General features: G+C 42.1%; 1 protein-coding gene and 1 long non-coding RNA gene across 10 annotated transcripts in view; one reads left to right on the top strand and one right to left on the bottom strand.

Moving 5' to 3' along the window:
* LOC147758413 (uncharacterized) overlaps positions 1-23,047 on the top strand; it is a 98,904-nt gene that overhangs the window by 72,075 nt on the left and 3,782 nt on the right. The window contains exons 3-4 of one of the 2 annotated variants that reach the window (XR_015327806.1): positions 8,781-8,880; positions 9,527-9,644. The exons of the other annotated variant lie outside the window; for it this stretch is intronic. This is a non-coding gene — a long non-coding RNA (uncharacterized LOC147758413). Of the gene's footprint in view, positions 1-8,780; positions 8,881-9,526; positions 9,645-23,047 lie in introns of those variants that run through there. 2 annotated transcript variants of the gene reach the window in all.
* Positions 2,805-23,047, bottom strand: part of LOC111242789 (uncharacterized) — a 33,464-nt gene continuing 13,221 nt past the window's right edge. The window contains exons 2-6 of one of the 8 annotated variants that reach the window (XM_022787601.2): positions 21,149-21,539; positions 15,842-16,026; positions 9,524-9,854; positions 5,996-6,167; positions 2,805-5,441 (exon numbers count right to left, since the gene is read on the bottom strand). In XM_022787601.2, coding sequence (XP_022643336.1) covers positions 4,106-5,441; positions 5,996-6,167; positions 9,524-9,854; positions 15,842-16,026; positions 21,149-21,287 — 2,163 coding nt within the window. In that variant the 5' untranslated portion in view covers positions 21,288-21,539 and the 3' untranslated portion in view covers positions 2,805-4,105. Of the gene's footprint in view, positions 5,442-5,995; positions 6,168-9,523; positions 9,855-10,205; positions 10,420-11,333; positions 13,433-15,841; positions 16,027-21,148; positions 21,540-23,047 lie in introns of those variants that run through there. The other 7 variants (XM_022787602.2, XM_086989260.1, XM_022787603.2 and 4 more) reach the window with 7 other exon arrangements.

Genomic DNA, 23,047 nt, shown 5'->3' with positions numbered 1-23,047 from the left:
ACCTGCTGATGTAAAATAATTTCGATAAGGACCACCAATAGGCAATGTTGCTACATGTACATCAGCACTATTAGCTGATAAGTGTTTCCTTTTGGTCCTACCAGCTGAAATTTTGAGGACATATTAATCGTAAAGAAGTATTTTATTATTGATACAAACAAAAAGACGTGTTAATGACTTACCGAGCCAAGCTAGCGCAATAGCACACGTAACAAGTACGGCTATTGCGCTATGGTCATGTCGGTGAAAAGCAGACTTTATTACTGGGTGTTGTAACAATTTAAAGCAATAGTGGATTTCTATTATGTCTGCAACGACTCAGTTGTCAGAGCTCCACTTCGGTAGCAGAATGGCAAACTAAAGTGAAAGAAATTAGAGCAATTCCTTATATCTGCATGTAAAAGAAAAAAAAAGTTGCTAATACAGGATACTTCTGGCCAATGACGCTGTCTTATTAATATGTATCAGGTGTATATAGATATTTTTCCGCATGCATACTCAGCTAGCGTTGGTTTTGAATAGCGAATGGACAAGTCAGCTTAAGGTCGTTGCCTATTAGAGTAATCTGTATTAAAAAACATGCCTGTACCATTATACAAAATGTATGCTAATAGTATATATAGACGAACGTGGCAAACAACAAAAATAAACTCTGAATATAGTGATTTTCAAGTTAACCGGGGCAAAACGTTTCCAAATTTGAGCCAGCAGATTTACATTTTCTGTGCCAGTATAATATTTAGTAATATATTATTTTCAACATTCGAATTTAGAGGTGTTTCAAAGGCGTTTAAAGGCACTGCGCCGCTCAGACCCGAAGTTTCTACCCGCTGTATAGGTTATTTAACAGAGCCTGAACAAACGATCCTGGCCTTGCAGCTCTTCGAAAAGTTGAGAATACATCTGGGGTTTACTGTCCTACAATGAAATTATGAAAATAGGACGGAAATGAAATGTATACGGTTTGCCACACGATTGGCTATTATTCCACCGATAACTCAAGCTTGGTGAATACAATTTTTCACTGTTAATTGATATCTATAGCTAATTAATAGGTCAGAAAATTTGTTACGATTGCTGAAAAACAGTAAGAAGTCAACTGGCTGTAGAAACTAGTACTTCAGTATAAAGTCTTTAAGTTTAGTCGTCTTCTGCTTGCTTTCAACGACTCCAGTGGATCGCACTAGCAATGAACTGTTGTCTCGCTAAGTGGCCCTTCGGTGGATTATACCAGCATTTGCATTTTCTACGACGTTGACTTTCCGATTTAAAAACCTCATTATTTGACGATAACAAATTTCCTTTAACGGTCCTACACTGGCGTGACCGTGATACACCCTTGATTGGTGCACCAAATAAAGTAAAATTTATATTTAAAACATCTGTATTTAAGTTTTTTTTTTTTTTTTATGTGTACTGGCGCTTTTTTAACATTCATCGAGAAATACTTATACATCTCACAGTTACCTTTGAGTTACTTACTTAGTTACATTGGGGCCTACTGTTACAGTGATGATTTAAGTGAAAAATATTCAGCTTGATTTAATTCCACCTCGCATAAATCTATTTCTTGAAAAAATATTGACTGTAGCCAATATGGAAGGACAGTCAGTTTTCCGTGCCACGTAACATTCAGAAAAATTATCGGGATGTTTTTTTTCGTTGCGGCTTTTGCCGTGTTTCGTATCGATACTCCGATGTGCATGTGAAGAACTTCTTCCATGCCACAAATCATCCCCTATAAACGTAGTACGAATATGTTGCATGCGCATGATAGAAGACGTTTGTTTGTAGATTGACAAAATAATGTACATATATAGGTTTTTAATATGCCTTTCATCTGTCTCACCCAATTCTCGAATGCTCAGCGCTCGAATATATTCGTGTGCGGCTTTTAAACTGTAATGTCATTTTCTATGGGTCACAGCAATGGATATTCAAACACTGAAGAGCTTTCCACCGTATTGGAACATTATCCATTTAAAAGGCGGAGCGGTTCCGTCCCATCTGTTTAAAAAAGATGCAGCCAATTGTGCCACTTGCTTTATAATTGCGTAGATCGTCTAACGCTACGCGTCATTATCACAACGATGTTCGAAAGGGCGTACCTAAGTTAATCAAGTCTGCAACTTTTCCTAAGTCTCCGTACGACGAGGAACGGATGTTTTTCCTAGCCCACTCCTCAGTCATTAGAATGATTAACGCTACAAAACAGGTTGAAAAGTGAGGCCAGCGGTATAGAAGAAGCCAAAGTCGCAATCCCTTCCAAGGCAATTAAAATACCATATAACCCCTTCTTATATTTGTGAGCTGTTAGTACTCATATATCTCATACGTTGCTCGTACTATCGAGCTAAGAAATAAATATCGGGTAATACGTTCTAGTATACTAAGTTCAATTTCGGCCTTTTCGGGTATCTCTGTAATCTGTATGCTATAACTGAGTCTCATATCTAGCAATATATTGCTTTTAATTCACTCGAATTTGTCTGATAATTTATTTTTATTGACAAATACAGTATCGAAGCTGCATAGCTTTATAACGATCATACTGTATTGGCCTTAATTATTTTTTAACTGATAATTATATTTAAAAATTAGGCTCTTTTTTTATTTTTTAGGTAGATGTGGTTAACGCAAAGTGACAGCGGAGCATAATGGTTCTAAAAAGCTAGCCTTTCTATTAGAGACACTAATGGGTCTTATTTTGCTTTTGATTATAATTCATTGACTACAGACACCTTGGGGTAATTCTCAACACTCATAGATTCAAAGCGTTAATTCCAAAGAAAGAATCCACTAGAGACAGTATTTCATACACGAGCTACCATTTATTACTCATATTATAACAGAAAATAAATATACAGTAACATTTAGTTAGAACAATGACAGGTACAAACGCAATGTGAATGTGGGCTGTCTCCCGAACCGGAACCAACAACAAGTAACAATCTGACATGATGCTTAAAAAGTCTTCCCGCCATGGAATCTGATGAACGGTAGATGAGTGAGATACAAATAAATGTTGGTCGCGCAGGCTTTTATAATCATTCTAGCAGCACTGTTACGTCATTTCGACTCCTCAGTGAAGTCGTCGATCCGCCTTCGCAGCTATCGCAGGCATCATTCCGTTACCTTTAGAATTCAGCCCGCCTCAGGATCGCTTTGTCGTGTAACTCGGCACTTCGTGCCCTCGTCACTGCCGACAAACGCCAAAGGTGAATTAACAGCGTTTGACGGCGAAGGCAAAAGCAAATCGAGGACAAGGAGAAAAAAGAAGCAGAAAAGGAAAAGTGCTTCTAAATAGAAGCAGAGTCCTTACATAAGAGACGCCAGCTTTATAGAAGGAACTTCAGTAATGAGGATTGATGAAACAAATTTACCGAAAAGATGGTGGCGGGCTGCCAGGGCAGACGGTTTCTTCTAACCTTCCTCTTAAAGCCAGTACGGGCTTGTATGTTACAACAAGGCCAATGTGTGTGTGTTTGTCAAAGAAGAGCAGAAAGGAACGTTTGCCTACGTTGGAGCTGGAAAAAGCAAGACATGGAATACGGTGCGTTGGGGCGCGGTGTGCGCCTGCTTTATCGATGAGCAAATAGACTGAGTTTGCAGTTGCTCGAAGAAGGGCGTCTAGTTTATCGTAGAAGGAATAGTTTGACAAGTATAAGGAAAATTAAACGCATAAGAACTATAGGAAACGAGAGAGGGAGAATGAGAGGATGCAAACCGGAGAGAAACAAGGCTTAAAATGAGATTAGGATGAACATCTATAACGATGGGAAGCGTGAGAAATATGGAAAGGAAGAAAGACCAGGAAATAAAGAAGTAGCATCAAAGCCATATGCATCGCATAGATGATGATGGCAACATACATGGGAACTAGTCAGCCAGCTTGTGCTCAATCTCTCTCAACTAGAGGAACATTGTGCTGTTTGGTCCTTATGTCTGACTCCTTCTTCGTGTTTCCATCAATGTTCGTGCTTGGCTGTTGCTAACCATAGGTAGAATTTCATTGTTTTCTGCGAAACAGGCTGTAATGGGGATCTTAGAAAACAGATAAAGCAGATGCTTGATCTGCATGCGCTAGTCAAAAGGTCATGTCTATTTACTCGAGATATTCTTGAGGGATAACGCCGGGTATCGCAGAAGCACCCTTAAAAATTGGCCCCACGAATTCTTTATACGAACGAGCCGTTCGTTTAAGATATGGGACTTCGTCAGCGGTAGTGGAAAATAGCGTCTTCACGCGTGTACCCCCGCGAACTGTTACCGGCTCCTGAACGAACTCTATGGTTTCTTCAGGCAATCTTACGCGCCGTTCAAAATGACGGTTGTGACGCGAGTCATACTGCTGCAGAGTGAACGCTACTGGCCGGCGTGCCTTATCGATAAGAACTTCGTCGACAATTTCTTCAGTTTTTGGAGAGGCCGGGCGTTTTTCAGTCGTAACCGGCACCGCGGGTACGGCAGGCAGGGATCGCTGCTGGGAAAATGTAGTGGGCGGAAGTGGAGCGGACGTAACTCGCTGACCGGGTTCATAGAGATTATTATGATGATGCTGATGATGACTGTGGTGATATGCGTGAGGGTCGTGGCGCTGACTAGTAAGCGAGCTTCGGAAAACGCCTTTGGCACTCTGTCGGAAGCCCGGAAATTCCGAAGCTGGAATGAGCGGCCGCTGGGTCGGCAAGCTAAATTTGTAACTACGCTCGTAGGATGGGTCGTGTTCACTAACGTAGCCGAGAGGTCGGATGCGCCCGGGCGCTAGCGTTTCAAACCTAGGCACTTCCTTCGGTGAATGTACAGGAGCATTGAGGACTGGATTATACTTATAGCGCGAATCGAACGAACGCAACGTTCCGCTAGACGTGTAATTGTGATTGTAAGGATAGCTAGCTAACGAGATTGTCGTGTAACGTTGATCGGGTATGAAACCTAGAAAACCCATATGTGGCGCGTAAGTTGAGAACTGCACTTGCGCAGTATCTGTGTTAACCTTAGGGGTCTCGGACTGATGTATGTAGTAGTGACGGCGTGAGTGTGACGACGGTCTAGTGATCGCATTCTGAGTATGTCGAGGTGATTCTGCCACGAGCTTTTCGCGCACGGATGCGGGCCGCACATATGTCGTGGTGAGCGGCTCAACCAAATTCCTTTCGACATAAATGTCAGAGTGACCGCCATCATGTGTTGCCATATGCGTGTCGTAGCGAATTCGCCTTCCGCCGCCCTGGATGTTATAGATGATGGCTGGTCGGGAGATATACCGAGTTTTCTCGTAGCTTCTGACGGCAGGTGCGCGTGGAGCAAGAGAAGGAGGTGGACTATAGGTGGCCGGAGCAACACTTTTTGCAATGTTTGTCCTTGGTATTGTTGTTGTGGTCCTCGTCGTAACAGGAGCAGCCGGAACATCAGTCATATAACGCTCTGGTTTGTATGCCCTGTGGGTAAAATACAGGCTTTATGTACCACTCAAATACGTGGTTGTATGTTATCTAGTATTCCTCAGACAAATAACATAAATTTACAGTTTGTTAGAATGATAGCAATTTCTTAGGGGCTACTGTCTAATTTGTTTCCACCAGCGTAATAGTGCATTGTAACTTATTTCTCGAAGCGACGTTGCTTCGCTTTAGTTAAAACGTACATATTTAGTTATAACCTATTTTTCATCTACTGGGAATTGATAAATTAGCGGTACATGCATGGAGAGCGTATATATACATGATGTGCATGGAATTATCAAACAAATGTACATGGCATTTTGACGTCTTCAGTAAAATGACATAGAGGAACAACAATTGACTTTCTTTACGGTACCGTACATAGGTCAAGAAAGGTAAAGCATAATCGAGAGGGCAAAATTATGGACGAAAGGGGGCCATCACCGGAGTTCACCGTTATGGGCCCAGTGCAAATGAACTAGCCCATGAGCTCTATAATTAATTTTTCAGTTCATATTACAAGTTATTTAATAATTGCGTATTCGGCTGACCTGTAACTAGACGGATTGAGAGAACGGGCTCTTTCAACATCGGCATCTGAAATGAAATGCCTGTCGGGTAGGTATAGGTTCGAGTTTATGTAAAAGAACTGGTTTGCCGACTCGCATGAAACAGCTGCCCAGATGAAGTTGCAGGTCAGCGTCACCTGATCGAAGATAGTTCCTAAAACATTATTGCGAGAATTAGATTCGTGTTAAAATCCAATGTAAGCTTTTGGGTAAGTATCGAGTTGGTATATAAGAAGGAGAGGGAATAGGCGGATATACCAAGAGTCCGTTGAAAAATAGAGTACATAGGAATAATCGGAAAGTGAATTCGTAGGGATCTCGGCATTTAAACATCGATGCTGACGTCATATATACAAAATGCCAGGAAACGACCCAAATTGTATCTTCTGGAATAACTCTAAAACACGTTTGGTGGAGGCTTATCATTTTACATTATAAAGGCACGCACCCATAATGCTCCGTCGATCTTTCATAAGGATTTGGTTTTCTTGTAAAAGAAGCCTAATAGAATTAACAGGTCGTGTACCACGCATAAAAGAGATAAACAACATGGATAGAAGCCGGCAATCGTTTTAACCCGTGAAAACTCTATTAGAGTTTTTCATTTTATTTAATATTCATCTTGGCTATGACTATTGAATGGACGTAATGTTAGTTTGACGCCCTCCTTTGTCTACTGCCGTGGAAAAGCTTGTCACACTGATCAAGCACATCAGTCAAATTTTATTCTGCATTGCTGAAGAAACTACGTTACTTACATTCTCGATTGATTTTTCAAAGAAGATCATTATTCAACACGAACGATTATACACAAGGCGGTTTGTTTCATCCGTTGGTCTCTAATTGTTGTCACTTTTACATTGTGTTTACATTGTGTGTCGCTTGATAACGTCTTTACTATTATCATTATTATTGTTGACTTTACGTACTGTATACACAATAGCTTCTTTTCGGCCTTTAGACTTCACTATACGTTCAAATGTTTGTAGCAAATTTGCACAGCGAATAGAGCGACTAGATGGATACTTCTGTCGCGCTCGTCATGCACAAGTAACCCCCTGGAACGATGATGGGGATCGGGCAAGCACCGATTTTCAGAAGGGGCGAACTCCTGGCGCGTGTGGTTCAAACACAGTCAATATTTTTCTTCAGAGTTCTAGACTGCAGATCGAATATATTATGCCCAACTAACAGAATTTTTTGAATCTTCACAGAAACGTTATCTTGAAACGTAGGGATGCTCACTCTCAGTCGGCCTTGTGAACACAAGACTCAGGACTCCACTTCATGCTGATGACAGCAACGGGATAGATACGTTGCGTAAATAATATCTTTGCGTGCGATTTGATAATGATATAAAGTTACACAATTCTTTAAAACCTCACAAAGTCAAAATATAAATAACCGCAGATTTGGCCAACGTTGCTGCCAATGATATTTGAAAAGGAGATTTATTAAGGGAAGATTATAGCCTGCAACACGTGTTTACGAAGGGCTCTACAAATTATTGCTGGAACAGCTAGTTATAATATGAAACGTGTTAAAGTAATTAGTTGAATTAGATCCTTTAACTTTACGAGCACAACGTCAATTCTTAATAACTCTTTTAAAAACCTGATTCTTGTTGCCAACTAGTAAAGGGGGCATGATTAATATAAAATTAGAACTCTTTTTAGCGAATAAGAAAAAGGTCAAAACATGAGCTTGAGTGGGTTAACCCCACAAAATATAGCATATGGCAATATACAATGACGTTTTGTAAGTCTATTGGAGAAATCCAAAATAAGTCCACCAAAGCCCAGCCCAGTTGTTATTTTCTAGTGGAAGCAAATCCTTGACGCTGTGCCTAAAGGGGCTCTAACGACCTGTTCACGCAGTAAGAGCAGCGAATTCTGCGTGCAATAGTCACCTGTCTTCATGAATTTCCCGGTTTTGGCCAGGCTACCATAAATCCACTTGTGCCTTACAAACACCTGTTTATACCTTCATAAATCTCTAAAATTTGACTACTTAATAACGTATACACTGGAAGAATACCACTTGCGTTGAATTTACCGGGGTAAAGCGGCGTCCTCTTTCTGATATATGTTGACGTTTCAATATTAGATGATATTATTCTGTGCGTCGTGAGCTAGACCGCCGCAGTCGCCATTGCTGTTGTTTGGCCTGCCGCTTCTACTACAACAATATTTGTGTTTTCTCCTCTATCTGATACAGCTGAACGCGTTTCGAACCTAGTAGCCTTTCTGGACCTCAATACACAGCCTACCTGATTTCAGGAAGGTCTAGAACGAGCAAGGCCGACAACATCTAAATATAGGTTTTTGATTTTTGACGTTTAGTCGGGATAGCGTCGTAACTTTTAAATTTCTAATTCCTTGGACATAATTATGGAAAACCTGTTTTTACACGTTGTTAGCGTACGGCCTTAATTTCTTCTTTTGTAGGAAACGGCCCTTTCTTTCAAGACATGTCCTTAGCGATTTGATGTGTCAAAAGACCACTTTGACTGTATAAACTGGTAGAAAATTATAACAACGAACTTATTTTAACTCATTGTGCTGATGTCCATATTCATCCATATTCGGATACCCGACTTACGCTAAACTGGATTATGATAACCGGCTTCGTTACCGCCCCAGCCGCTACTGGGACCGGCGGCAGTATTTAGCAGGATTCAATCAGCGGAAGCTGTGTATAGAATAATCAGTTATAGAAATATCGCCAGTGTCTTAAAGAATCTCCGCAATTCTGTCTATACTGTTAGCTTTGTTGCGTAGGAGCGCTGAACACACAACGCCACCGGGTCCGTGATGCTAAGGACCAGCCGACCGGGTTCTATCCTTACATCTTGAACACTATAATATGTAAGTATCTATATATGACATATGTGTAGATACACAAATATTTAATCCTTGTTATCGGAAACGGCAAGCGACGTCAAGTTAGGCATAGCTAGAGCAAGATAGAGTTTAACAGAAGATCGTACACTAATGCAATAGCCACAACGGTTGGTCTTGTGTCTTCTATCCTGACCCCGTCTACAGAGTTTCTTGTGCACTTAACTAGCATTAACATTATTAGGTTCGGCTAGAAATAAAGTTTAGGCAGCGATATACAGATATTATAAAGGAGCAATAAGGGATGATGTGTCTCATCAGAAAGCAGGCAGCTAGGGAAAAGCTAAACAAGGTTCGAGAAATGCAGCCACGGATGAAAGGACCATCACTAAAATAGTCACTAAAATATGAACGCTTTGCCTCAAAAACCTCAAGGCGAAGGATCTGGTAAATTTAACCATTTATTGTTTGTATATTTGTGCGGTGTTATCAGCTGATATGTAAAACAAAAACTATGTAAGGGAGGCTATTAGAGCTAGAAATTTATAAGAGAGCCCACAGAAAACAAAGCCGATTGATAGCGCATCTATAAAGCTGCGTTTAGCTGCCGTTGGGGCGCAAGTTAAATGTTTCTACAAAATTTTATACGTAGAATATACTTTGCACGTACCAGGAGGACAAAGCTGCGAATACCGAATGGAGTGGGGTTCTCCGTTGGGCATTGTATACTGGTGACAAATGTGGAACACCCGACATCCGTTTTGTACGTCGGCGTAGTAGCCCGGGCGCCCCCTTGGGCACTGGAAGTCCGTCTGGATCGTGGCCGTAAACGCGTCTTCAGGGTTTCGAATCATCGTCCGCTGATACACAACGTCGTCGGGCTTTACCACGCTGCGCTCATTCTGAAAAGGCTGCGTCTGTCGACGTGAGGTGACAAAATATTCAGCGTGACGGTACTCGTCGGGATGAAACTCGTTTGAGTGAAGACGCCTGTCAACCTGCTAGAAAAAAGAGCCCATAAAGTATAAGTATAGGTATCTTTAAATACCAGTGTATCCTGCTCATACAAAAATCGTAAAACCAATAGGCAAATGTTACCGAACGCAACCGTACATATATTTCAATATCACCATATTTTCAGTTGTTAATATGTTACTATATAAACAGTAATTATTTTCGGTGCGTAAATTAATTTTGCTTTATAGAAGTAGCACGGTACCATACCAGCCCTATGATATCCACAACTGTTAGCCCCATCTAAACGCATGGAAATTTCGTTTTAATCATTTTATTTAAGGAAGGCCAAATAGACCATGTAAATTTTTCTTCGCGATTTACCTCAAATATCTCACCGAATAGTTCTCCTCCAAGACAGCATTTACTAATAATGGACAGATCCGACTCGTCATCTCCATTACGTGTAACTGGCTTATTTTGTTCGGTAGCTTATAGTATAATTTCTTAAATTAAAACGATATCGTCAAAGCTTAATTCGTCCGCTTTCGCTTGATGTAAAGCCAAGTGAAACAGTTCACAGGTCAGGTCCAAGAACTTCACTAACTGGATCTGCGCGTACGTTTAAAAAAATAGAAACGTAAGTAACTTCGTACGCTACCTGCTGTTCTACGATTGAAGATACGAAAGCCTTAGCCCCAACTTGAGCTTGACAGCTGCATGATAAATTTATTCCCACTAATCTAGACTCTAACCATTAGAGCTAGGGGATCTGCAACTACAATCAGAGAGTTTGCGTTCGACATGTTGCTAAATGTAAAATGCGCAGAAACTGAAAGTAGAAACGAATGGACGTCAATGGGTTGGTGGCTTAGAGCTCGTTCGGTTGTTGCACACGTCCTTTTTAGATGGATCTCTACATAGAGATCCATTGTCTTTGGGTCTATGTCGAAATTCATTGACCATCATGGTCCTGTTTGAATCGGGCACTGTCCTATACTCGAGCATCGTGTCAACTCAGTCGGATATGTGCGTTTATGTGGACGAGCTTCAATGCGATGATAGATCCTTTGCAAAAGTCGTCAACAAAACCTATTGTCTGCTAGTGAATCTAATCGGTTGAAATTCTTCCTGGTCGTGTCATTGCGTAACCCATGAGCCCGTTTCTGGTTTTGATTACAACATCGAGCAGGACATTATTTGCGCGCTATTTTCCATCGTCCAGTAGTAAAATAATTATAGCCTATTTATGCTAACATGTCAGCGTAACACGATGTAAACGCTCTAGGACAACAAACTGCAATTTTTTATCACTATTGTGATTATTCTTAAACTACCGCATATATATGCATATATATAGGACGTTTGGTTAACGAGTGGGACCGGACTTCTGTAGCGTGATATTTGGCTTAGTTTAATTAAGTAAGCGTAAACCTAAAACAATACCTCAAAAACAAACCTTGCAAATGAATATATAAAGCGTTTGCCTCATTTCAGCGGCAAGGTTGTAAATGTAATGCTATTACCTTAACATCCACTCACGATGCTGTACGGTGGGATCAAGAATGGCTCAATCTGTGCACAACGAAAATGCCTCCTATGGCATAAAATTGATAATGTTCCGATAACCTTAAAAGCTGAAACTTTTTAGCAAATGCAGTTTTCTCTTGGATACAGAAAGTTGATCGTTTGGCCCAAGAAGCGCCTAAAGTGACTTTACCTCACTCCACCTTTCTTTCCACACGTCTGTTTATCTCCGTTGATTCTATGTACCGAAGATAGCAGTTGATTTCTCATTTGGCTGGCAGGTAGAAGTTGATTAAACTTGTTTCTGTATGTGCATCGAGTTATAGTTGAGCACTTTGCATTATGGGACAGCAGCTAGACAGACTCTGGCTTATTTAGTTAGGCTATCGTTTTCGTACACCAACATCAGACTACGCTTGTTGGTTATCGAGTATATTTGAGATAGCTCGTCAAATGCCAATAAATACTAGTTATCATCTTTTATGAGAGGGTAGCACCTCAAATAGCTGACCCAGACCATCGAGATCGTTGGTACCTATATCCACTGGAAACTTGCAAGAAGTTCAATACAACAGATTTTGCTGATCGTCTACATAACAGTTACACAACTGGGAGCATATACCTAACACTACGACGACGCAGCATTAGTATCACCACCCCATGTTGATCATGTTCATGGATGGACGAATGACGTTCTCACGAAGTCATGCGCCGGTGGAAGTGCAAGCGGGGTGCTTCCTGTATTAACAAAGGCGCAAATAGTTATTAGTACCACCAAAACTTTAGCTTCCCGTGATGGCAACGATGATAGTATGGATAATGCAGTGAGCGTTTATAGAGGCCGTCGGAGGCACGGCAGGTAGGCGGAAAGCACACGCCAGCTCATAACTGCAGCGCGAGCACTGGTCGCAATAGCGACAGCGGATTTGATGTCGACGCAGCAGCGTATTACGCGCCTACCTTTGCTATGTTTCGCACCCGTCGTTAAAGAAGGGTGAAATGGGATGGGAGAGAATATCTGCGAGATAACGGAGAGCCAGGGACATCATTAAATTATGCACCCGGTCCCAAAGCGTTCTTGCTGCGCTGCCCCCTCCTCGACTCGCGCTAGTGGCCGGCTTCCCAGAGAAGGTACCTTTCTACCCAAGCCGAAGCACTTAGTGCTTTGCCACACACTATCGCTGCTGTTTTTTGGCATTCCGTCAATGGCGATGAACATCGACAAAGACGAACATCCATATTCAGCTAACCTAACGATATACTGCTTTCATGACGATTAGCCACCATCGCATGTGAGTCGTAAAGTGAGGTACAAACGAGCGCGTCTGTGTATGAAGATACATTTCAAAGAGGGTTCTCGAGCTATTATAATTTCAAAGAATCGAACCTACGTACTATCATTGCTAACGCCTGCATCGTACTCGACTATAGCTCGTGTCCCTTTTGCAGCTAAATAAATACGCTCTACACGCATATCGACTATATTCCACTTTTTACACTTCGTCTTGACACTTGTTGCGGCCGACAGACATTAACCCAAAAACTGGTGACGTGCCGTCTAGTCGCCATGTTACACAGGCACACGCACATCGCCTAAATGTCCGCGTTGCGACCACGGTCAGAAATGTTTCTCTGCTGCGGTCGCTACCTCCATCATCAGCCGTGATACTTGTGCTTCTCAAGGTTATCAAAATTCCGACCAAGAGGTAGCTGTGGGGCTCGCGGCGGTGAGCATCACGCGAATGTCGGTCAATCCCTGCTGGCTGAGGCAGGCAAGCGAGAACAACTGCAACGCTTCATCAGGCAGGCCAAGTGCAGATATCGGCGCGTTCTCTGCATCCATAAGCAGCTTCTGTGATATTTATTGATGAAACCCAATTCACGAGCGCTACGGCACCGCTAAAAACTGAACAGGGCAAAGAGGGAAGGGCGGGAGAGGTTGCAGCTAGTATGCAGCAAGGCAGACTGCCGCGGCAGGACACACGACGGGGACTGGCCGCATGGCGGACTCGCAGCCGTATGGCCCAGGACAGGTCAGCTTGTGAGCAAGATAGCTAGTCTGTCTTTTCTGTGGGCCGTGTACCAGGGCGACAATTAAACACTCGCGATGGGGAGACGACGGGGCGTCACTCGCGGGAAATAAAGAGTGGTCGTCAGTGGGCGTGGACCTCACTGTTTCAGCTGGTCGGTCTGTGCAAGAAAACGACGACAACAACAATCAGATGGGGAGACACGAAGGGGAGACAGGTCGAGGAGGAGGAGAATGAGGGGAGAACAACAAAAAAGTTCGAGAAAGAAGGAGAGAGAGAGAGAGAACATTTCCCTCGGGAGGAGGAAAAAGCAGTACACTGCTGTCGCTAGGATAGCCTTGAAGCGACTACGTGGACGACGAACGGAAAAGCCAGCATGCCGGTGGTAGCAGGAACGGCAGAACAAAATATTATTGCCTCCCGCAAGGCTGCAACAGCATCAGCAGTACCGACAACGACGACTCATTCGTAGTAGTGGTATAAATACCTGTGCAATGTCGACCGAGGGGAAGAAAAACTAGTATTACCGAATAATACAATAGAAGATACACCACAGTATAATACATTGTGCAGGTTTATGCTCATGTACATACGTCTAGCTTGCCGAGTGTGTGATTGTAAAATAAAGAATAATAATAGCAGATGGGGCGCGGACTGTCGTTCAGTATGGGGGACAGGTGTGGAGTTGCAAGGTAAAAGCCGCTATAAATAAAAAAATGTGGAATTAGTCGTAATGCTGTCGGCGAACGATCATAATAAGGGTTTAGCTTGACTGTTTCCGCTTTACGCATGTCCTGAACGCACGAGAGCTCCTTAGAGTGTAAATGGGAGAAAGAAAAAAAAAGAGAACTGGTTTGTTAACTTGGTTTAGTTAAGCTACGTTTTATTTAGAATCTTGCCCTCAGTTTTAGTTAGAATCTTGCCCTCAGTTTTATTTAGAATCTTGCCCTTAGTTTTATTTAGACTCTGTCTATAAGGTATTGGATACGTTAGTTGTACACAAGTAGTAATGCTGAAACTGCCGTAAGTCAAACACTTGAAACACAACCGATTATTTCAATGCTGAAAGTTCGCTTAAATATTCCAACTATGTTATCGCTTATAGTGCAAGAAAGACTATACGCCCATTATGTGTTCTTAAACCTAGGGATAAATCTGTTTTTCCGGGGCCACTCTTGATCATACTCGTTTACTCAATGCATGAACGAGGTAACTTCACTCAGAACCATATGAATGGCTTAAGTCCCGCAACCTGATTTTGAGGGCTGTGTCACCTCACATAATTTTCCAGTGCCGAATAATAATGAATAATTTAGGAGTTAGAGCGGCTATCATTGCTGCAGAACTCCCGGTCGCCATAATGGACACAATATAATATCTGTCTTCGAAGAAATTTAGAACATCGTTCATTTTGTGCTTGCTTTTGAAGCTTGGTTACATTTTACATATACTATTGAATAATATGTAGTATCCTATGGTCGACCGGTGAAATGTTCATTTAGAAAAAATGAAGACAGACATCTATTTCACCTGATCCGACTAGATATTTTTTATCTCTTTAGTCGGTTAAATAGAATTATTCATAAATAAAAGCATTTGGAGCGTCAGATGAGAGTATGTTTATGGATCAGTCAATGTGATGTTAGGTTGGCACTCCCGAAAAAAAGTATATTATCAGGCCATTAAAAGCCTACTTACCTGAAATATGTACGTCGTAATAAAAGTGTTTTTTATAGTTAGAAACAACTTTACGATTGAGCCAATTGGCGATTAAATACTCTCGCTAGTGCGGCCTGCCTGCTTATACATGTTTTATATATATATAGATATATACGTTGGTATAAGTAATAACTGGCTGTCTTGTCTGAAACAGTAGGTCAGCCGTTTCCACTATAGCACAATATCGACAAAAGTTGTAGCCACTAAAATGCTTGAACTACGATACAACGATAGCGAAAACGACGCAGAAAAAAAAGTACGCACAAAGTGCCTGGCAGACGACTCAGATATGTGCACGAAGTACGCGAATTTGAAGACATCTATTTCGTTGACGGCGGTCTGCTATTTGATGTTCATGCGCGGTTTCTCTTAGGTCCCTAAGTAAGAGACAGTGAGAAACCAAAATAACTGAGTCATACGCAATCGAGAAAACCAGATATGACCCCATCTGTTCTTTCTTTTAGACAAACTCAGAGTAAAACATGCTATATATATGTATAGCGCACACAAACATCGTCGCTCTGGATAGGGGCAGTGTGTGTTCGTGTTTTCAACAAAAAGTGGTAGCCAAACTAGTGTGAACAGTGGCCATCTTGTGTAGTTATAATGGATACGTAACAATTCTGGCTTGCAGCGCCAGGCTCGACGAGTAGCGAGAACCTCTCCATTTGGTGGAGCCGACCCGTCTAATGGCAGTTGTGGGAAAACGGTCAGCAAAAGGTCTTTTTTGCTGACAACCTCGAAAAATAATGACTCACGTTTCTATCATCTGGCTGTGCTGTTGTTATTGCCGGTTTTGCTGTGAAGGAAGTCGGCTGAACAATGCTAAAGGCCGTTGGGGTGGCAGTACTGGCCTTCGATACGGTGATGGCAGGCCTTTCTGTACTGTGCTGTACGACATTCTGTGGCCTACTTTCAGCTTTGCCTATAAACGAGATCACCACTGGAACACAAACGCAGGAACAAACAGTCACTCATGGAAAAATGTTACTGATTTGTGAATGACTATTTGAATAAGGGCAGTAAACAACGGTGCAGTATTTAAAATATATCAGCGTTTTTTTTTAATTTATTTTGGGAAGATATGAAGCCTCACTCCAATCGATATGGGTATGCTTTATGTGATTGATTTTTGAGGCGAGTAGGAAAGTCTTATACAAAGCCTACTGAGTTAAAATTTTTCTTAGAAGGACGAATATTCAAGTAAACATTAATAGCTGTTTCCGGCTGTTTTTATAGAAGCCTTGTAAAAAATATTGATACCCTGAAGGCTGAGGTCTTATTATTATCAATAATTGAAAACTTAGGTTGTAGGATCAGATCCAAGAGACGACACGGTCGGATCATACGATGTAGTTTTATAGGTTCACAAAACGTAATATATTGTGCTGCAAAATAACAGTTTTCCGTATAACGTATGGATGTGTTGAATAATTTTTCTTAACTAATATCGACACCTAGCGTTTTTCTCTCAAGTGGATAACGTTTTTTGATGCTGATTTTTCAGATTCCTCTGGTCCTTGAAGGTTTGCAACGTGTATTCCATTGAATTTTTTGATTCTATTGGTTAAATCCACCAAGGAATTACCCGTAATTCTAATTAATCAGGAACTGGCAATATTAGCTTCGGACTGCACAATTTTTTGCTCATAAGTTGATCTGCTTGCTGCATTAGGTCACGACCTCACTATCTTGTGATGTTACATGCTTGGTCCTAACTGCTTAAAAAAGGGGTCGTCGGATACCTTCGCCGACAACAGAGCGTCGTTTTTTTCTCGCTTCCCGCAGCAATCTTATATTCGAAACGGCTCTTACGATATCCAGTTAAGGGGCGATAGGCCCATTGCAAAAAGCTTGATTTTCGAGTCAAGAATGCTTGCGTCTACTCAGATGCATGCTGTCATTAACCGATACGACGAATTTGTTGCGAGATGCCATGAGCTGCGCTTGTCAGATAAGAAAATCAGGAGGCGTAAAGATCTGCAGAGGGGGGTAAGGAAAGCGAGAAGCGCGTTATAGAATGGCGGAGGACGAGGAACTTTCAGCGGCTGTTGTCAGCGAGGGATCGTTCCTCCAGTGCTACAATTTGCAAGTCAAGTAGGCAAATCCTTCGTACGAGCTCTAGTAGGCCAACGTGGTAGAGCAAAGAATAGGGAACAGAGAACACAGTGCAGATGCAGGCTTTGCTATATAAACAGAGTTATAGGCCAAGAATAGTGCAGCCAACACAGTGGAGCATAGCTCGGAACAAACCGGATTCAGCTGAGCCAATAGAGAAACCGAAGAGGCCACCTCCAGGAATCTTCGTTTAGAGGTTTCGTGCTTTGCACGAGAATACGGAAACGAACACAGGGACTTGTCGACCTAGCTCTGTTAAGAAAGAGGTGATCAAGCAGGGAGGTGGAAACTGGCTTCAAGAGCGACCAGTCCTGGTGACATCGAAACAGAGGGCTTCTGCCAAACAGAAGATAATTAGCTTAGACAAACAAACCACGACCACTATTGTCACTGCTGCGGCCAGAGCCTCAATCTACGCCACAATGCTCTTTTCCATTTCCTGTTCTTCAGTGGTCGTGGAGAGAACGAGCCTTTGTTTAGTCGGCGTGTGACTATGTTCGGATCTCAAGCAAAATGACTTAGTCATGGCAGCCTACTCATATTAGCCCAATCCAACGGAGTGTCGAATTGGCGTCTCCCTAAACCCTGCCTCCTGCCCATGATCGTCCATCCTGCAGCGATGCGCTCACGAGCGTTGAAAACACGTGATTTAGACCACTAGCCCAAAGCGAGCGTACTTAGCCCTAGTTCGCCTTTGACTTACGCATTTTGCGGTTGTGTACTTGGAAAATAGCTTATGGCTATGTGCGCGTTACATGGCTATGTACGCGCATACACTAAGGACGTATGAATTGAGACTAAAATGGATATCCGTCAACCAGATCAGCAGATGTTTTCTGTGGACGCCCATATGTGTAACGTAATATTTGTTTACATCCATCCTAATGCAGAAGGCATCAGGCCTTTTTAGTCGGTGCCTAGCTTTACCGTTCGGAAGTTTCACAAAATTTAAATTTTACAGCATTACATGCATCTAGTATTATTGCTGTCAAAATTTGACAGACATTTATTTTTCTTAGATACTTTGCTTTGACAACACATGAGCGTGAAGATTACCATATAACGCTTAAAATGTAATTTTATATATTTTGAATTTTAAATAGATATGTCAAAAAATAACCACAAGAAGACCTACGTATATAAGAATAGAAATAAGCTTTTCTACACTTTTCCATAAGGTCTGTTGGTGTTGATTAAATCATGTGCCTGCCGTTTGTGGAAGTGTTTCATTAGGGTAACAGTATCCGACAAATTAGAAAAGTAGCATTTAGAGGCAAAGTGAGAACGAATATGGAATAGTATAATAAGGAAGAACTGTGCAAAGTTAAGAAAAAGCTTTAAGAAACTACGTCGAGATCTGCCGCAAATTCGACCTAGTGGAAAGGGGCTGCGGATGACTGGCCTTTACCCTTCGCCAGCCATGTGGAGACGGACCAGCGGGCTAGCAAGCCGACAAACGCGTGAGCAAATTAATTGAGGGATGGTGGCTGAAGGTTCTAGCTGCCCTGCAAAGATTAGGTTCCTGCTACATTTGGAGCGATATATAGGCCTGGATAAGTTGATAATCTGTTATGTCTGTGGCAGCAACGGCTTCCGTGGTTCGCGGTGGCATTAGTGTCGTCCTTGTGCCATCGTTGGCGGCTGCTGATTGACCAGAATGGGAAATAGGGACCAATCAGGGTACTGAAACTGGATCGGGGCACGGCAGCATTGCTGGCGTCGGTTCAGCGAGGGGAAACATGTACCAAGAGAAGATATCGTATTAGGCTGGCAATTCAAGCAAGGGAAGGGGGTTGCTATCACGATGAAGTAGGTATCCAGCCCAGACCATTTTTGTTCGCGGGCATCGCGAATAATTATTTATTGAAAATGGAGACAGAAGCACCCCATTTGGTGCCGACTGCGGCTGCAACGGGTCATTTACATAGCAACGCAGCTTTAGTGGAATTGGGGCTGCTGTGCGTGGTCAAGGAGATGATTGCCATGTTCATTTGGGCAGTATAACAAAATAGCGAACCGCATAGGAAACATACAGCAGACGGCCGAATCTGCTTCAGCCATGCTGTTCCCCCTATTTACTATTTGAGACCCAACCAAAGGGAACAACCACGTAGGAGAGCACAGTCAAACCAAAGAAATGCTTCAAAAAACACCCAGCACAGAGGAAAGCTGATTGTGTGAAGTTATGATGGTATACATAGATATTATAATCGAGGTATATCTCTACTAATGGCGCCAGTATAGTGAGTATTTTGTCTACATGTAATCCCTTGAACGAACTTCAGTAAAAATTGAATATGTTCCTTCCACCCTTTCGTAGACTATTAGAAGCTTTGGTGGTACTGAAATGTGTTTCCGTATAGATTCCGCCTTAATAAAAAATCATGTGAGTCCATTTCAAAGAGTCGAAGATAACTTCGTAGACTAGTTTGTGTTTGAGGCAATTATTTTTTATATCCAAAATGCCCTTGCTCACCAACAGAACAATATCGATATCAAACATTTTTTATCACTTTGTTAAACGAAATGCTTGAGGTGTCAAACTTTGCGAGTTATACAGAATGGATTCCCGTTGCGGTCCTGGAAGGTTACGACCCCAGGCTACAAACACTTGAGTTTCTGATGCTGTAACTCGTACTTTCGTTTGGCATATGTCTCACTATATTCTTGCCCATGGTCATCAGGATTGTTTTATATCGCCCCTTTATTAACTAAAAAAAGACGCTTATATTTGTAGTTTATATTGCAAGAGTTATGAAAAATATCTCTTACAATAATAGCTGCTCATTAATAGAATATACTAGTCTTATATAAAAGAAAATATATTCTTTCACTCTAGCCTTAGCTTTTTGCAGCGAAGGCTCCATATGTGAAATTGATGGAGTGCATTTTAGTACCGCATCGTCAGTTAAGATAACGGCAGTGCTCGGTGGAACCGAACGGAGTCTCGGTCATGTCTGTCCTTAGATCATGCAAGAAATATGGTGATTAATGTATTAGTTCTGCTTGTCTAGTACTAGCTTACATGTCTGTCGAGTTTTACAAAATAACCCATTTCGTTGACACGATGACCGATGTGCTTAGGAGCGCATTTGCCTCGTCTCTCGAATAAATTCATTATTTTCTCACGGACAGAATTGAAGAGCCGTAGAATGCTACTTGTTAAGCCGATATTTCAGGGTATCAAAGAGATATTAGTTTATTCATACTAGTTTATTTCTAATATAATTTGAATCATCTTCTTGTTTTGCTTTCCTCAACCTGTTCATTTATTGTCTGTGATAAACGAGTCTATTGGGAACAATAACGTATATTATATTTCTGGGGTCTAGCTCCTATCAGGAAGCAACTTTCCTAGATAAAACTACAAATATATAACTCGCCGTCAGCTAAGGAAGAGTCGATCTTGTTCATACACCCTCTGCGACATTATGCCGATTATACGAATCAAGCCTCTTACGTATGAATTTATATGGATGTTGCTCCGCCAGCTGGACGGCTGGTGTCTTCCTATGGTAATTCCCTAAGCATGTTCCAGTATTATAGGAGAGAGAGAGAGACGGGAACAGAAGAGCATGCTATATAGTATCGTTGTCGTAAGCATCGACATAACTTCTGCGAGTGCTATCCAGCGCTGTCAACGACAGCGAATGGCAATACCATGCCATTCATCGTCTGGGAACCTCCAGTTAGTGACGCAAGACGCGTTAGCAGAAGTGAGCTGGCGCGTTGAAACCAATCGGGCAGGAAGGGTGTGAAAAAAGTGTACAATGTTGAAGGTTTAAGACCTACACAAACAAGTGGCAACCCCGAGAAAGTGCGCATGCATGTCTCTAGCAGTGTATATCAGTGAGAAACGCAGTGGAACTTGTATAAACGGCTGTCTCCTTTGCTTCCACTTTTTTATGTTTTCCAATGCCTGTGTGTTCGATGTGTATTGCACATACCAACTGCGATAAGGGCTAAAAGCAAAGACCGGCGACAGAGTTGTGGCTGAGACCACGAAGACACAGTAGTCATGGAACATCGTCGCTGCCGCCATTGAAGAAACAGCATCCTGTTATCGTTGATGTTGGCGTGCGGCATTTCCCGATTGCCCTACCTCTTCTCCTTTCTGTAGTTCGACTTTTTATCTTAAAGCTGGAAGCTTCGTAGGTCCTCGCGTGCTCTTCTCCCACTATTCGTCTATGCTCGACGTTACCGGTGACGCGATCCGCGGCGTCGGCACTGGCTTGCTTGCTCTATTGTCACCGGTGCAGAACGTCTAGCTCAAGTGTGAGGTGCATAGAGCTAACGGGTTAGCTGACGTAATGTAGAGCCTTGTTTGCCTGTGGACGACTAGAGAAAAGGGAAAAGTTACAATAGAGCGGGTGAGTGAATCTTCCGGTGTTGCCAGGGGTTGTCAATGAAAAACAGAAATCAGCAGGGGAAGTTGTAACAGAAAAGAGTAGTCGGGGAATAACTGAGTACAACATGAGCGACAAACGAATCAGTAAGCAATAGGCGCTATCGGACCCGCATACATCGAATTCAGTGCGGACGGATGTGAGATCTTTGCTTGCATCGTATAGCTTTCTTGGGCGATGTACTGCATAAATTGGGTGATCGCCTCCGAGCTGATGTGCAGACGAAACAAATAAACACGCAGCATTTACATAAGTTATCATAAAATTTACGATGACAATAACACTTTTATTAGCTAAGCCCATGTTTTTGAAGAAGTCCACCAAGCATTTAGCTTATTTGCGACATAATGCAGGCTCGCCATAAACTGCAGCGAATGGGCCACGGCACTGTTTCTCCTTGAACATTTTCTATTGACAGCTGAACGTCAGACGTAGGCTAGCATGTAAGAATGTTCTTTGAGACTACTATAGTAAAACAACGGTCTCTAAGAGTTTTAAATGCCCTGAGAAAACTAGGCCTATTCACCTTTTAGGACAGTAATGTTTCTTGGAGCACTTGGAACCTTGTATTTTGTTCTATTTGATGCAAGTTGCTTGTGGCGTAACGCTTGGTGTACGAAGCTAAGTAACGATCATTTGCATCAGCACTGCGATTGTCAGCAGGTTTGCAACAGTGGCGTATTTTTTTTTGCGATTAGACAGGTTGAATCGGGACGGGAAAACGACGGGCATTATTTTTTTTTTATTTACTACTAGTATTCTGTGGTATTAGAATATATACTAGCAATAATGCAAAATTTCACAAATGCACCTTGAAGACGCCCACTGCTGTTTTCCTTCATCTAATGAAAATATATTAGTAATAGCCCTGGGACGTATTCATGGCGAATCTGTGCGCTACTTCAGCAATTACACAGTTGCTCTTTTTCAGCAACCTACTGAGCCTATGAAGAAAAAATTAAATTACATCTACTTAGAAAAACCGCTGCGTTCTCACAGTGTTTATATCGCGCTTATAAAGATATTGTGCCATCGTGCACTATACGCTCTTTCTGCTACCTAACTTACCACACTATGCTTTGTCGATAGCGATTCAACAGCTGATAGCCTTCGGCAATTGTCCTTCAGCTCTGTTTATATATTGATGGCCACGCATTAAACGCCCTACACCATCCCGTCCGAGGGCAAAGCTCAGCGTAATGCTTTGGTCCGGACGCGGCGAATACTTTATAGTTTACCCAGTAACCACCTATCACTCACCATAACAGCGTTGATAAAAACTCCCAAATGCTATTATAGCAGCTTACAGTAATTCTTACTGGATCTCTAAAACACACGTCGTAAGTGCCTTTTTTTCAATTTTTCCTATTAATAAGAAACGTGCTATTGTTATATTATGTTGTATTATTTTTTATGCAAGAGGTCACGTCCCGCATTATA

Source organism: Varroa destructor, unplaced genomic scaffold (assembly GCF_002443255.2).
Source record: "Varroa destructor unplaced genomic scaffold, Vdes_3.0 BEIS01000001.1, whole genome shotgun sequence".
NCBI classification, from domain to species: domain Eukaryota; kingdom Metazoa; phylum Arthropoda; class Arachnida; order Mesostigmata; family Varroidae; genus Varroa; species Varroa destructor.
This window is presented reverse-complemented; position numbering and strand designations above follow the sequence as displayed.